Raw genomic sequence first — 15,020 nt, 5'->3', positions numbered from 1 at the left:
TCATTTACATATCAATGTAACATATGATTCAAATTATGTACCATTTCACAGACAGATAAGTTATTTGTCAAAATCATAATCCTCTAAAATCATGGCCCAAATTATGATATCACATGATATCCCATTGTACTTTCTTTAGTGCGGATTACTTTGGCTGGAAAAATGCATGGTGTAACAAGCAGACTGCATGATACTCCTGGACAATTTGTAATGTACTTGTGGCCCCAAACCTATGTTGCACAATGTCTACAATGTGGTGAGTGTTGCAACATTTCCTGACCAGAGATATTAACCAGTATCAAAAGAGTTCATACTTCCCCAATGTCAGATCTCGCCACCTGTAGAAATTCCCGTTTTAAACAGTTTGGATCCAGCCTTCTTTCCTACATTGCAATAAATATTAACATCTTTTATGTCCACAATGGCTTACTCTTGGCCAGAAATATCAGTCACCACTTTCTCCATTGCTATCATCGATGTTGCTTTGTCTTTGGCTGATGTCAGGTTGGGTCTAGACCCAATCTTTCATCTGTCACCCAGCACCTCATCCAGTAATCTGACTGAGAATGTTGAAAGCTGTCAAAACTGAGATTTGCATTTATGGCCCTGGGTTAGAGATAATCTACATTATCCTTGTTTAGGGTGGAGCTGGTAGACAGTGCCACAGTTATCGTCACTGCCATTCCTTGATCAACACATCAGAAAGCATGTGTGTGTGTTACAGAAAGGATCTCCCTCTCTCAGATGACAGCATTGAGACTGACAGGCCTCAAATATAATGTCAACAAATGCTTACCTGGAACAAGATTTCAGACTCCTTATTAAGCCCTCAGAATCAGGCTGATATCTTACCTTTTTTTGAGATAACATTAATCTGTAATTTATATTCCCTCAGTTGTAACATGCTTTATAAGTTCTGTAATACAAACTTAATATTTGACCAGCCTCCTCTTAGTCATTGTTTTGCATTGACAATTTGGATACATCATTACTGTAATAACCAGACTAATATTTAAAAATAGCTCCATACTCTCTACTGGATGGACTTAGGCCACCTCCTCAATACCAACTGAAGCATCGTGGTTTATTTAAGTTAATATTCAATGTTTAATGATATAAGATTAAATAATTTGTATTAGAATAGACTGAACACCTCCTGGGAAGATACAATAAATATAATAGCTTGCATGCTACAAAAATCAATAATCAGATAAATAACTGAAGAACAATGTACCCTGCACAAGAGTAGATTGAAATCATTTTGTCACCAACTTCGGCGGCTTATTCTATTTGCCAATATTATTAAATAATGTTACTGCAATTTTACATGAGCTGACAGACATTGTCTGCGCTGAACCAGTCTCACCTCCTCCTTACCGCTGTCTGGTACTCTGCAATACACATCTCCACAGGAAGGATCATAGGAATCGAGGTGTCTGGAGCACGGCACAAATTTCCCACCAATGTAATTCTCCAGCATTAAATGTGTTCTCTGGTGAGCCATTTTAGGCATGGTTTCCTACTGCTTCCTCACCAGTCCAGACACAATCGCGATCCAACAAGAGTACGACCGCCCCCCTCTCCAAGGACCTGGTGAGCGATGTCTGCCGCAGCCAATCATCGACCCCAGATGTCAATCGTGGCCGTCAATCAAGGTCTCCGTGCACCAATAGGCGGTAATAGGGGGCGGGCTCTGAGCGGCTTGCCCTGGTTGAATCATTGACTTGTCGTTCTATTCTTCTCGCTCCTTCCATTGGACCTTCCACGGGGCGAGGAGTGGGCACAGGAGGAGTTCAAAGCCTGAAACCCCAGGGAAACGAATTCTAGGAAATCTCCTTATATTAGATAAAGAAATGCAATTTTAATTGAGGAGAATGCGTCTTTTCAGGAAATTTCGAGGTAGCCTCTGAAATTAATGGAGCAACTACATCTAAAGCTGTTTACGTTTTTGAAATGTTAGGAGTGAGGTTCATGGTCAAAAATAGTGGGGCAGATGCATCAGAGCAGGTGCATTTTAAAAGGCTTAAAGGAAACCTACAGGACTTGGAGTTCCATGACATTTGTTTCGCATTTTTTCAGCAGAAAATCAGTGCACTTTTCATTCCCACCCCAAAATCAGGGTGGGGATCTGGGAGCTAATATTCATGTTGTTATCTATTGTGCCCCCCACCCGCCATCGGAACTGCAGACTGTACCTTCATGGAGACAGAAGCACCTTATTGCAACTTGGACTGATTGAAACTGTGGCAACTTCTTCACTACCTGGCTGGCAGCCAACTCACAGAGTTGAGTTATTTACCTGCTGCATCTCCAGACAGCTACTGCTACCTTCAGTCAGAAATGGCCGCTTAAATGCTGCATTCTAGATCAAGAGTCTATGGACATGCATGACAAAGATTGCTCAAAGGACCTCATTCCTTCTGAGGGTGCACCATCACATGACACACAACTCATACTTTGATGGGTCCAGTTGGAGAGTTGGTTGGATTTTCACCTGATGATTTGCATTTCACAAGTGAGCACCAACAGACACTGGTGGCAGGGGCACCTGAAGAGAGCCCTCGTCGGGGGGACTGGGGCACAACCCACTATCAGCTCTGCTCAGCTGGACATAGATGCTGAACCCCGGGGGCCATCTTTGAGAAGGAAAATGATAGAGGTACAGCAGCAACTTTGTGAAGTACTGACATGCATGCCATGCACAATCTCCACAATAGTGGAGAGGCAGAGTGGATAGGTGTCATAGGAAATTGCGAGAATGTCTGCCATGAAGAGTGTGGCCACCTACTTGGAGCCCCAAACACAGTTTTGAAATGAGTCTGTGCAGGTCATGGCCATAGCCATGCTGGAGATGTCTGCCACTTGAATTAGGGTGACAGATAGCGTACCATGGCTGGACAATGTGTCATTGATCTGCAGCAAGCTGCTCTCCAGCAGAGTGGTAGCAGTGATATGGCACCCGGCCCATGAGAGGAATAGTGCTGAAAGAAAACATGGAAGTGGCAACTTCACTCAAAGTGGAGTCCATTCCACACCCCTTCTCACCTGTTCATTTTTTTTTTCCTGTGTGAGTCACTAGCTGAACCTTTGAGCTATGAGGGCACTCCCAGCACCCTGGGTAGCGCTGTACATGGCTGGTCTGATGGTGGATGTCCCATCTTCATACTCCTCTTCCTCCTCTTAAATATTCTCGTTATCAGAAGATGATTGATGAATGCCTTGGTCGTGCTCCATCTCTAATCCTCTCTGCTGCACATTCTAGACAGTGTGGCTGGTGAGTACTGAAGTGCATCTCCAGACCAATCTGAGCACCTGAAGTGCATCTTCAACATGCTGATGGCTGATCTATGACATACCTGGGTGGCATGTGGCCTGTCATAGTGCACCTACACCTCACGGGTGTCATGCGCCAAGTTTGAAGGGGGTATTCCTGGTCTCCAATGAGTCAGCGGTTAATTCTGTTTTCTGGTACAAAGTGGCTTGGACTATCACAGTATAAAAGCACCATGGCAGCTTCCATAGAATCTGGTGTATACCTACATAAACCTCATGTGATTGCATCCCAGCTGTGCACTGATGGCATACTATCCCTTGTTGTTGATAAAACCTCCTGATTGCTGTGGTGGTCCTCAGATTACCATGTGTGTGCAATCAATGGCACCCTGTACCTGTAAGAAGCCAGTCAAGGTGGCGAATGTCAGAGTGTGCTCATTCTGGTTAATGTTACCGCAGAGCATGTTGACACAAGCTGACGGACACCCTGGAAAACAACTCAGATGTGGCCTGCTGTTTCCATTTATGTGCAGCAACTGAGAGACCTTTGAGCTATTTCCAGTGATGCACTGGAAGGAGCCAGAGCAAAGAAACTGAGGACAGTGATGGACAATGCATAGCCACCAGGTCCAGCAGGGAGCATCTCTTCTTAAAGGAGGTTGTAGACATCAGCGAACACCTGCCATGACAGTCTAAAGCTGTGGAAGCACTGCTCTTCAGAAAGGCCAAGAAAGAGCCTCTGTCAGTCAGCTCTCTCACATGGGTAGTTCCTCACAGAATCACAAAATTGTTACAATGCAAAAGGAGGCCATTCGACCCATTGGGTCTGCACTGGCTCTCCGAATGAGCAATTCACCTAATGCCATTCCCCCGCCTTCTCCCCGAAATGTTGCACATTCATGCTTTAAATACCACAGTCTAATTCCCTTTTGAATGCCCTGATTGAACCTGCATTCCAGTTCAAACCACTCACTGAATGAAAAAGTTTTTCCTTGTGTCACTTTTGCACCTTTTATCAATCACTTTAAATCTGTGCCCTTTTGTTCTCGATCCTTTCATGAGTGGGAACAGTTTTTCCCTACCCACTCTGTCCAGACTCCTCTTGATTTCGAATAACTCTATCAAAAATTTCCTCTCAGCCTTCTCCGAGGAAAACAGTCCCAACTTCTCCAATCTATCTTCATAACTGAAGTTCCTCATCCCTGGAACCATTCTCATGAATCTTTTCTGTACTCACTCCAATGCCTTCACATCTTTCCTAAAGTGCAGCACCCAGAACAGGACACAATACTCCAGCTGAGGCTGAACTAGTGTCTTGTACAAGTTCAACATAACCTCCTTGTTCTTGTACTCTATGCCCCTATTAATAAAGCCCAGGATACTGTATGCTTTATTAACCGTTCTCTCAACCTGTCCTGCTGCCTTCAATGACTAATGTACATATACCCCCAGGTCCCTCTGCTCTTGCACCCCTTTTAGAGTTGTACCCTTTATGTTATATTGTCTCTCCATGTTCTTCCTACCAAAATGAATCACTTCACATTTCTTCGCATTGAACTTCATCTGCCATGACAATCTAAAGCTGTGTAAGCACTGCTCTTCAGAAAGGTATTAATTACTTCCTTTCACCATAACCTGCACAGCATCTTCTTCCTTGGTAAAGACAGATGCAAAGTATTCATTTAATACCTCAGCTATTCCCCTTGGCTCCATGCGTAAATCCCCCTTTAGGTCCCTAATCGGCCCTACTCCACCTTTTACCACCTTTTTACTATTTATATGCCTATAGAAAACTTTGGAATTCCCTTTTAAGTTAGCTGTCAGTCTCTTTTCATACTCTCTCTTTGCTTCTCTTATTTGCTTTTTCATTTCCCCTCTGAACCTTCTATATTTAGCCTGTATTATCTACCTGACATCCGTCATAAGCACACATTTTCTTCGTCATCTTCATCTCTATCTCTTTTGTCATCCAGTGGGCTCTGACCCCACCTAATAATTTACCATTTCCTACTCTAGTACTATCTACCTCTCCCAGTATTCTGTGCACCTTCGTATTCCTCTCTGATATTTCCTCCTGGTTCCCACACTCCTGCCAAGTTAGTTCAAAACCTCCCCAATAGCACGAGCAAATTGCCCTGCAAGGAAATTTGTCCCAGCTCTGTTCAGGTGCAACCTGTCTGGCCTGTGCAGTTCCCACCTTCTCCAGAACTAGTCCCAGTGTCCCAGGAATCCAAAGCCCTCCCTCCTGCACCATCTTTCCAGCCACGCATTCATCTGCTCTATCCTCCTATTTCTGTCCTCATGCAAACTTGGCTGCACTGTCAGTCTCCTGTCTGCTGTGTTTCACTTTGATCTGCTGTCTGCTGTTCTCTCGATCTGTGTTGTTCACCACTCTGTTGTGCAGCTCTCTTTGCAGCAGTAGCTCAGTTGGTAGTACCCTTGCTTCTAAATCAGAAGGTTCTGGATTCAAGCCTCACTCCAGAGTCTTGAAGACAAAATCTAAGCTGACACTCCAGTAAAGTACTCAAGGAGTGCTGCACCGTCAGAGGTGCTGTCTTTCAGATGAGATGTGGGCGGCACAGTGGCGCAGTGGTTAGCATCGCAGCCTCACAGCTCCAGGGACCCGGGTTCAATTCCGGGTACTGCCTGTGTGGAGTTTGCAAGTTCTCCCTGTGTCTGCGTGGGTTTTCTCCGGGTGCTCCGGTTTCCTCCCACAAGCCAAAAGACTTGCAGGTTGATAGGTAAATTGGCCATTATAAATTGTCACTAGTATAGGTAGGTGGTAGGGAAATATAGGGACAGGTGGGGATTTTTGATAGGAATATGGGATTAGTGTAGGATTAGTATAAATGGGTGGTTGATGTTCGGCACAGACTCGGTGGGCCGAAGGGCCTGTTTCAGTGCTGTATCTCTAATCTAATCTAAATCTAAACCGGGGCCCTGTCTGCTCTCGCATGTGGACATAAAAGATCCACTGGCACTATCCTGAAGAACACAAGTGCCAGGCAATGACCATCTCAAACAAGACAGAATCTAACCATCACCCTTTGACATTCAACAGCATTACCATCGCTGAATCCCCCACTATCAACATCTTGGGGGTTACCATTGACCAGAAACTGAGCTGGGCCAACCATGTAAATACTGTGACTACAAGAGCATGTCAGAGGCTGGGAATTCTGTGGTGAGTAAGCCATCTCCTGACTCCACAAATCTGTCCACCAAGGCACAAGTCAGGAGTGCGATGGAATACTTTCCACTTGCCTGGATAAGTGCGGTTCCAACAACACTCAGGAAGCTTGGCACCATCCAGGACAAAGCAGCCCGCTTGATTGGCACCCCATCCACCACCTTCAACGATCACTCCCTTCCACTGATGCACAGTGGCAGCAGTGTGTACCATCTACAAGATGCACTGCAGCAACTCACCAAGGCTCCTTCGACAGAACCTTGCAAACTCACGACCTCTACCACCTAGAAGGATAAGGCCAGTAGAGGTGTGGGAACACCACCAGCAAGTTCCTCTCCAAGTCACACACCATACTGACTTGGAAATATGTCACCGTTCCTTCACTGTCACTGGATCAAAATCCTGGAACTCCCTCCCTAACAGCACTGTAGGTGTACCCGCACCAGATGGACTGTGACGGCACACCACCACCTTCTTAAGGGCAATGAGGGATGGGCAACAAATGCTGGCCTTGCCAGCAATGACCACATCCCCTGAAATGAATTAAAAAAAAGTAGGAGGTGGATTAGAATTGGGTTGTAAAATTTTACATATCTTACCTTCCATCCCACCGCCACTCCCCACTCACTCATCCTTGAAGTTAACATTCCCCACTGTGCTTTCAGAGTTTTTATCATGTGGCCAAAAATGCCACATTGTGGATTCAAATCAGGAGATTCCCCCAAAGAAATACCCAGCAGTTATTTTCAGGCTTTTTGAGCTTTCAGTGGAACTGTTGATACAGAGTCCCAATAACTGCAGTCTCAGAACTTGTAGCAACTTCCCCTACCACTTTACTAGGGTGAATACAGGAAACCTTTTATACCGTGAGACTCAGGAGATTTTTAATTATTTAGGCACAGTTACAATTATTCCTACTCAGTTCACTTATTAACTCACATAAATAATTGAACTCATGGGCTGCCTAATGTATCCCTTGGAATATCATAACTCAGTCTGCAATAAGCCAGAATGTTTTGTAATTAAAGTGATGAACTGAATACTTTTTGCTCCAAAAACACACAGACAAAAAATTTCCTCAGCTCTGGGTTAATTACAGTATATTGGCAGATTGTACATTGCATTGCTCATAGTGAGTGAGACGAGAGATTTTCAATAAACTACCAATGACAGGATAAGCCTGACTAATTTACTGGATCTCTTTGAGGAGATTACAGGTTAAAGATGAGGCATTGGATGTTATCTTCCTGATTTCCAGGATGGCATTTAGGCACTGTTCCACAAAATGAACTGATTCACAAGGTGCATGCCCAGGGAATATTTGATAAAGCATTAGGCTGGATTGAGGCAGGACTGAAAGAACGACAACAAAGAGTGTTGTTGTGGAACGGAAACCAGTTGCCAGCGCATTACATGGGGGTTGAGATTCGGGCCACTTCTTAAAAATATTTTGTATAAATTACTTAGAGGATGGAATATTGTCCAAGGTGCCAAAGTTAAAGGATGACATCATACTGGGTACAGAGGACAATGATGCTAACCAATGTGTGACAATCAAAAGAGACCTGGACACTCTAGGACATTGTGCAAAGTCATAATAGGGACATAGGAACATAGGAGCAGGAGTAGGCCATTCAGCCCATCAAGCCTGAGTCGCCATTCAATATGATCATGGCTGATCGTCCATTTCAATGCCTTTTTCCCACACTATCCCATATCCCTTTATGTCACTGGTATTTAGAAATCTGTCAATCTCTCCTTTAAACATACTCAATGACTGAGCTTCCACAGCCCTCTGGGGTAGAGAATTCCAAAGATTCACAACCCTCTGAGTAAAGAAATTTCTCCTCATCTCTGTCCTAAGTGGCTTCCCCCTTATTTTGAAATTATGTTCCCTGGTTCTAGACTCCCCAACCAGGGGAAACATCTTAGCTGCATCAACCTGTCTATCTCTTTCAGGATTTTGTAGGTTTCAATGAGGTCACCTCTCATTCTTCGAAACTCTAGAAAATACAGACCCAGTTTCCCCAATCTCTCTTCATAGGACAGTCCTGCCATCCCGGGAACAAGTCTGGTGAACCTTCATTGCACTCTCTCTATGGCAATAATATCCTTCCTAAGGTAAGGGGAACAAAATTGCACACAGTACTCCAAGTGCAGTCTAACCAAGGTTCTATACAATTGAAGCAAGACTTCACTACTCCTGTACTCAAATCCTAATAATAGGTAGAAGAAGCAAGAATATGGATTAAATATTAAATGGCAGCATGTTCGAGGTAATCAAGCGGGAAAGAGAATTGTGGATTTTGGTGAACATATCGTTAATACCATTGGATTATATTTGGCAGCCAATGAAGAAATCAAATAAAAGTTGAGATATGACACCAAGGTTGTGACTTATAAATCTAAGGAGGTGATGTTGAAGTTGTATCTGGCCTTCACATTGCCACATCTGGAGTTCTTTGTTCATAGATGCTGTGTATAGTACAGGAAAGAAAATAAATTCACAGAGACAGTCCAAAGAACGGCTACACGCCTGCTTCCTGAACTTCGAGGGCTGAAGAAAGATCGTATACTTGAAAAAAGAGAGAGAGGGTGCTTCTTCTAGAACTTCATCTGTTTAGAGGATTTGGATTCAGTATGAGAGGTGTAACGACCAGGTGAGGAAGGGGTCTAGGGCTTCCCTCTCGGCCTTTTCCTGGTTTGGCCATAACAGGGTTTAATCTTTAAAACACAGTGTTTTTAGCTTCCCCGCAGTGAGTCCTTGCTCACTGCTCTCTAATTGTAATTGTTAAGAAATCAACCAGACAGCTTCCCTCAGATTTAAACAAGAATGGTGTAAGTTCATTAATCTTAAAACTCTAACTCAGTTAAAACTACTAAGAATACGCAACGTGGCCATGCTAGCATACATATGCAATAAACACACACATAAATAGAGACAGAGGAGGAGAAAGAATTAAAGGGGAAAGGTTTGAAGTAGTAGATGGAATGCAGTTACTGGTTTTGGATTGGATGTAAAGTCTTTGACTGAAGTTAAGTCTTGCAGTTCGCATTGAGGCCCAGTGCATACTTTCAAACTTGTTTCACCAGTATCAGAAGACTTCAGGGTTTTCTGTCTTGAAGTTTAAGTTACTTCCGTGGGTCCCTGGAACTTTGCATGAGAAAAAGAAAGAGAGAGAAAAGTACTTTCTTCTTGAAGTTCAATTGTGGTCTGCTTCAAAACTTTACTGTGAGCACAATTCCGTCAACTCCAGGTTGACCAGCAGGTTAATAATGTGACTAGCTTTTTGTTTGAAACAGCATCGCCTGCGAAGTTTGTTAATTCTTCTGGCTTTTACACATTCAATGGCTCGCAATGTCTCTTGATCATCACTATTGACACAACCCATCTGGCTAATTGAATCAGGGAGTATTTCCATTGACTCTCTCGGCAACTGTCTCTTAGAATGCAAATGTGCAGCCATGTTTTCAGCCACTCAGTCCTGTGATCTTTTTAAACAAGTTTGTTCAAGGTTCTGTACCAGTTCAAATAATGTTTCATATAACGAAATTAATATGTTTCCATTTGGAAGGTGTGGTTTCCGTCACAGAGGGATATAATTATTTAGCACTGGAGGTGGTGGAATGGAAAGCTATGGCAGGTTTTAAAAATGGACTGAATGAATTCCCATTAGAACAGGGGTATAGATGGACACGCTCAAAATATTGCTATTGCTATTTTATCTCATGTGTTACAACATGCAGAAGAGATCGTGGACAAAATTTCTCCCAAGTACATAGGGGAAAGCCTTTTACAGGAAAAGCATTCTCCCAACATGGGATGTTTTCCTTTAATTTGTAAGTTACTCATTTGAATTGGTTTCTTAAACAATAAGTCATGTGTTCACATAAGGAGACAGGAGTTTCCAGTTTGGGCGCAATCAGGAAATGGCACCCAAAATGTGCATGAAAATGCACTGGTTTAGGTTACATTTCAAATTCTGCTAAAATTAATTTGCATAATCATAAATATAAAATCTTATATGAACCGGCGCATTTAGGCAACACAATAGGATATAATTTTTTTCCCTTTCCATTAAAATTATTCCTTGATATATTTAAGAGTGGTAACTTGATGCAGTTTTATTAATGTAGCTGAAAATGGGCTTATTACCAAAAATAAGCATTTTTAACCAGAGTGTCCAATCCTCCACCTGTAAGTAACCTGAACTAAGATCAATGAAAATAATTTGAAAAAAAAACTGTACTGAACCAGTTCAAGGTTCCATTGGTGCACACTAGTCAGCTTCTTCGTAAATTAAACATTATGTGATATGTCAAAATTCTTAAAATGTGCCTATTAGTGCCTGTACATCCCAGAAAATGAGTGCAATTTGAAGAACCTTCCCAAACCAGCACAATTGACAGAATCTTGCAGTTTTGACCTGGGGCCGTGACCGGTTTTGTGGGTGGGTCTTGATGCAGGTGAACTGAATCTTGAGCCAGTGTAAAAGCTTGTGTAAAACACCGGAGTAAGTGGTTTTGGATGTAATTCACATCTTAAATTCTGTGCTCTTTTATGCTGTTTCGGCTAATTTTGCCATGATTGTGCTGATAGAACTGGCAGAAACATGAGGAAACTTGACACAAGAGTGCTTTCATTCAGAGCTTAACCATTTCTTCCCTTCATTTGTATGGAATTATTTATTTATTTATTCTGCTATGGTGGATGGTAGAGGCCAATCATAAGTAGTGACTTTAAAAAAAAAGAATTGTTCCAGAGGGTGGAGGAATGTCTAACCCTTCGTGAGCTCCGTCTTGCTGCTGTCGTGGGTGTTTACCCTGCATGGTCCTGAGGCATGTAATCTATTGGTTCACACTTTAGAAATACCAATATTTGACTACACACCTGAAAAAAATTTATACAGATGCTGTAAAACCTCATATTTTCTACATATGGTAGGCAGTTGTATTTAACTTGTATTGGTGCACAAGTCACATTTCAGGATGACAGATCAGCAACGCACCAAGGCTCCTTAGACAGCACCTTCCAAACCCGCGACCTCTACCACCTCGAAGGACGAGAGCAGCAGATGCATGGGAACATCACCACCTGCAAGTTCCCATCCAAGTCACACACCATCCTGACTTGGAACTATATCGTCGTTCCTTCAGTGTCGCTGGGTCAAAATCCAGGAACTCTCTTCCTAACAGCACTGTGGGTGTACCTACCTCACATGGACTGCAGCAGTTCAAGAAGGCAGCTCACCACCACCTTCTCAAGGGCAATTAGGGATGGGCAATAAATGCTGGCATAGCCAGTGACGCCCACATCCCATGAATTAATAAAACAATATATATATATTACAGTAGAATTCATACATCTGATTTTACCTGGTGGGATTGGGCCTGGTTGACTGTAGGGGTAAAATTCTCACAAACCCAACCAGATTGCATTCATTTCCAATGTAAGAAATTGACATAAATCTTGAGTACAAAATGCTGATGCAATCATAAAAAATTGCAGCTACAGCAAGCATGTTGGCCTTCATTGCAAGGGATTGGTGTACAGGCATAAAGAAGTTGTGTTACAATTGTACACACCTTTGGTGAGTTTTGGTCTCCACATTTAAGGAAAGATATACTTGCATTGGAGGCAGTACAGTGAAGGTTCACTTGGTTGGTCCCTGGGATGAGAGACTGAGTAAATTGAGCCTATGTTAGGAGTTTAGAAGAATGAGAGGAAATCTCTTTGAAACATACAAGATTCTACAGGAGCTTTTTAAAATTCTTTCTTGGGATGTGGGTGTCATTGGCAGGCCATCATGTGTTGTCCATCCCTAACTGCTTTCGAACTTAGTGCCTTACGAGGTGATTTTAGAGGACATTATTACTGAGACTATCTTTTAATACCAGATTTTTATTAATTAATTGAATTTATTAAATGCCACCAACTATTATGTTGGGATTTGAACCCAAATCCCCATATGTTAGCCTCAGCCAACTAGATTGCTGGTCCAATGACATGACCACTGCACCACCATTCTCCCCAACAGGTTTGATTGGGTAGACGCTGAGAGATTGTTTCTGCTGGTTGGGGCATCTAAAACACATGGGCACAGTCTCAGGATAAGGGGCCGATCATTTAGGACTGAGATGGAGAGAAAGTACTTCACTCAAAGGGTTGTGAATCTTTGGAATTCTCTACCCCAGATGGTTGTGGATGCTCCATCATTGAATACATTTAAGGCTGGGATAGATAGATTTTTGGTCTCTCAGGGAATCAAGCAATATGGGGAGTGGGTGGGAAAGTGGAGTTGAAGCCCAAGATCAGCCATGATCATAATAGAATGGTGGAGCAGACTCGACAGTCTACTCCTGCTCCTATTACTTGTGTTCTTGTTTCTACAGCACGAAGGAGGCCATTCGGCTCATTGTGTCCATGCCAGCCAAATCCCACTTTCCAGCTCTTAGTCTGTAGCCTTGTAGGTTACAGCACTTCAAATGCATATCCAAGTATTTTTTAAATGTTATCAGCATTTCTGCCTCTACCAACCTTTCAGGCAATGTGTTCCAGATTCCCACCACCCTCTGGTTGAAAAGGTTTCCCCTCAAATGCCCTCTAAACCTTTTAACTCTTACCCTAAATCTATGCCCCCTGGTTATGAAGGGGAATAGGGCCTTCCTATCTACTCTATCTAGACCCCTCATAATTTTATACATTTCAATTAGGTCTCCCCTCAGCCTCCTCTGTTCTAAAGAAAATAACCCTAGCCTATCCAATCTTTCCTCACAACTAATAACTAATGCTCCAGTCCAGGCAACATCCCCGTAAAACTGTTTGGGGTGGCACAGTGGCGCAGTGGTTAGCACCGCAGCCTCACAGCTCCAGCGACCCAGGTTCGATTTTGGCTACTGCCTGTGTGGAGTTTGCAAGTTCTCCCTGTGACCGTGTGGGTTTTTGCCGGGTGCTCCGGTTTCCTCCCACAGCCAAAGACTTGCAGGTTGATAGGTAAATTGACCATTGTAAATTGCCCCTAGTGTAAGTAGATTGTTGGAGAATAGTGGGGATGTGGTAGGGAATATGGGATTAATGTAGGATTAGTATAAATGGGTGGTTGTTGGTCGGCACAGACTCGGTAGGCTGAAGGGCCTGTTTCAGTGCTGTATCTCTAAATAAATAAAACTCCTCTCTACCCTCTCTAATGCAATCACATCTTTCCTATAGTGCAGTGACTAGAACTGCACACAATACTCCAGATGTGGCCTAATTTGTGTTTTATACAGTTCTAGCATAACCTCTCTGCTCTTACATTCTATGCCTCAGCTAATAAAGGCAAGTATCCCATATGCCTTCTTGACCATCTTGTCTACCTGTTCAGCCACCTTCAGTGATCTGCAGTCATAGAACATAGAACATAGAACATTACAGCGCAGTACAGGCCCTTCAGCCCTCGATGTTGCGCCGACCATCTGACCTACACTATTCCATTTTCATCCATATGTCTATCCAATGACCACTTAAATGCCCTTAAAGTTGGCGAGTCTACTACTGTTGCAGGCAGGGCGTTCCACGCCCCTACTACTCTCTGTGTAAAGAAACTACCTCTGACATCTGTCCTATATCTATCACCCCTCAACTTAAAGCTATGTCCCCTCGTGTTTGCCATCACCATCCAAGGAAAAAGGCTATCACTATCCACCCTGTCCAACCCTCTGATTATCTTATATGTCTCTATTAAGTCACCTCTTCTCCTCCTTCTCTCTAACGAAAACAACCTCAAGTCCCTCAGCCTTTCCTCGTAAGACCTTCCCTCCATACCAGGCAACATCCTAGTAAATCTCCTCTGCACCTTTTCCAAAGCTTCCACATCCTTCCGATAATGCGGTGACCAGAACTGCACGCAATACTCCAGGTGCGGCCGCACCAGAGTTCTGTACAGCTACAGCATGACCTCGTGGCTCCTAAACTCGATCCCCCTACTAATAAAAGCTAACACACCATATGCCTTCTTAACAGCTCTATTAACCTGGGTGGCAACTTTCAGGGATTTATGTACCTGGACACCAAGATCTCTCTGTTCATCTACACTACCAAGAATCTTCCCATTAGCCCAGTATTCTGCAATCCTGTTACTCCTTCCGAAGTGAATCACCTCACACTTTTCCGCATTAAACTCCATTTGCCATCTCTCAGCCCAGCTCTGCAGCCTATCTATGTCCCTCTGTAACCTACAACATCCTTCGGCACTATCCACAACTCCACCAACCTTCGTGTCATCCGCAAATTTACTAACCCACCCTTCTACACCCTCATCCAGGTCATTTATAAAAATGACAAACAGCAGTGGCCCCAAAACAGATCCTTGCGGTACACCACTAGAAACTATACTCCAGGATGAACATTTACCATCAACCACTACCCTCTGTCTTCTTTCAGCTAGCCAATTTCTGATCCAAAGCACTAATTCACCTTCAATCCCATACTTCTGTATTTTCTGCAATAGCCTACCGTGGGGAACTTTATCAAACGCCTTACTGAAATCCATATAGACCACATCCACGGCTTTACCTT

At 43.3% G+C, this 15,020-nt stretch overlaps 1 protein-coding gene across 1 annotated transcript in view; it reads right to left on the bottom strand.

Annotated features, from left to right (window-relative positions):
* Nucleotides 1-1,586, bottom strand: part of aldh8a1 (aldehyde dehydrogenase 8 family, member A1) — a 46,629-nt gene extending 45,043 nt beyond the window's left edge. Inside the window, exon 1 of the mRNA XM_068026255.1 lies at nucleotides 1,367-1,586. Within this exon, the coding sequence (XP_067882356.1) occupies nucleotides 1,367-1,513 (147 nt within the window). The 5' untranslated portion in view covers nucleotides 1,514-1,586. The remainder of the gene's footprint in view (nucleotides 1-1,366) is intronic.
* Between the last annotated feature and the right edge of the window lie 13,434 nt (nucleotides 1,587-15,020).

The sequence above is a fragment of the Heterodontus francisci genome, chromosome 3, assembly GCF_036365525.1.
Source record: "Heterodontus francisci isolate sHetFra1 chromosome 3, sHetFra1.hap1, whole genome shotgun sequence".
Taxonomy (NCBI): Eukaryota; Metazoa; Chordata; class Chondrichthyes; order Heterodontiformes; family Heterodontidae; genus Heterodontus; species Heterodontus francisci.
Note: the sequence above shows the minus strand (reverse complement) of the source record. Positions and strands in the feature narration are given on the sequence as shown.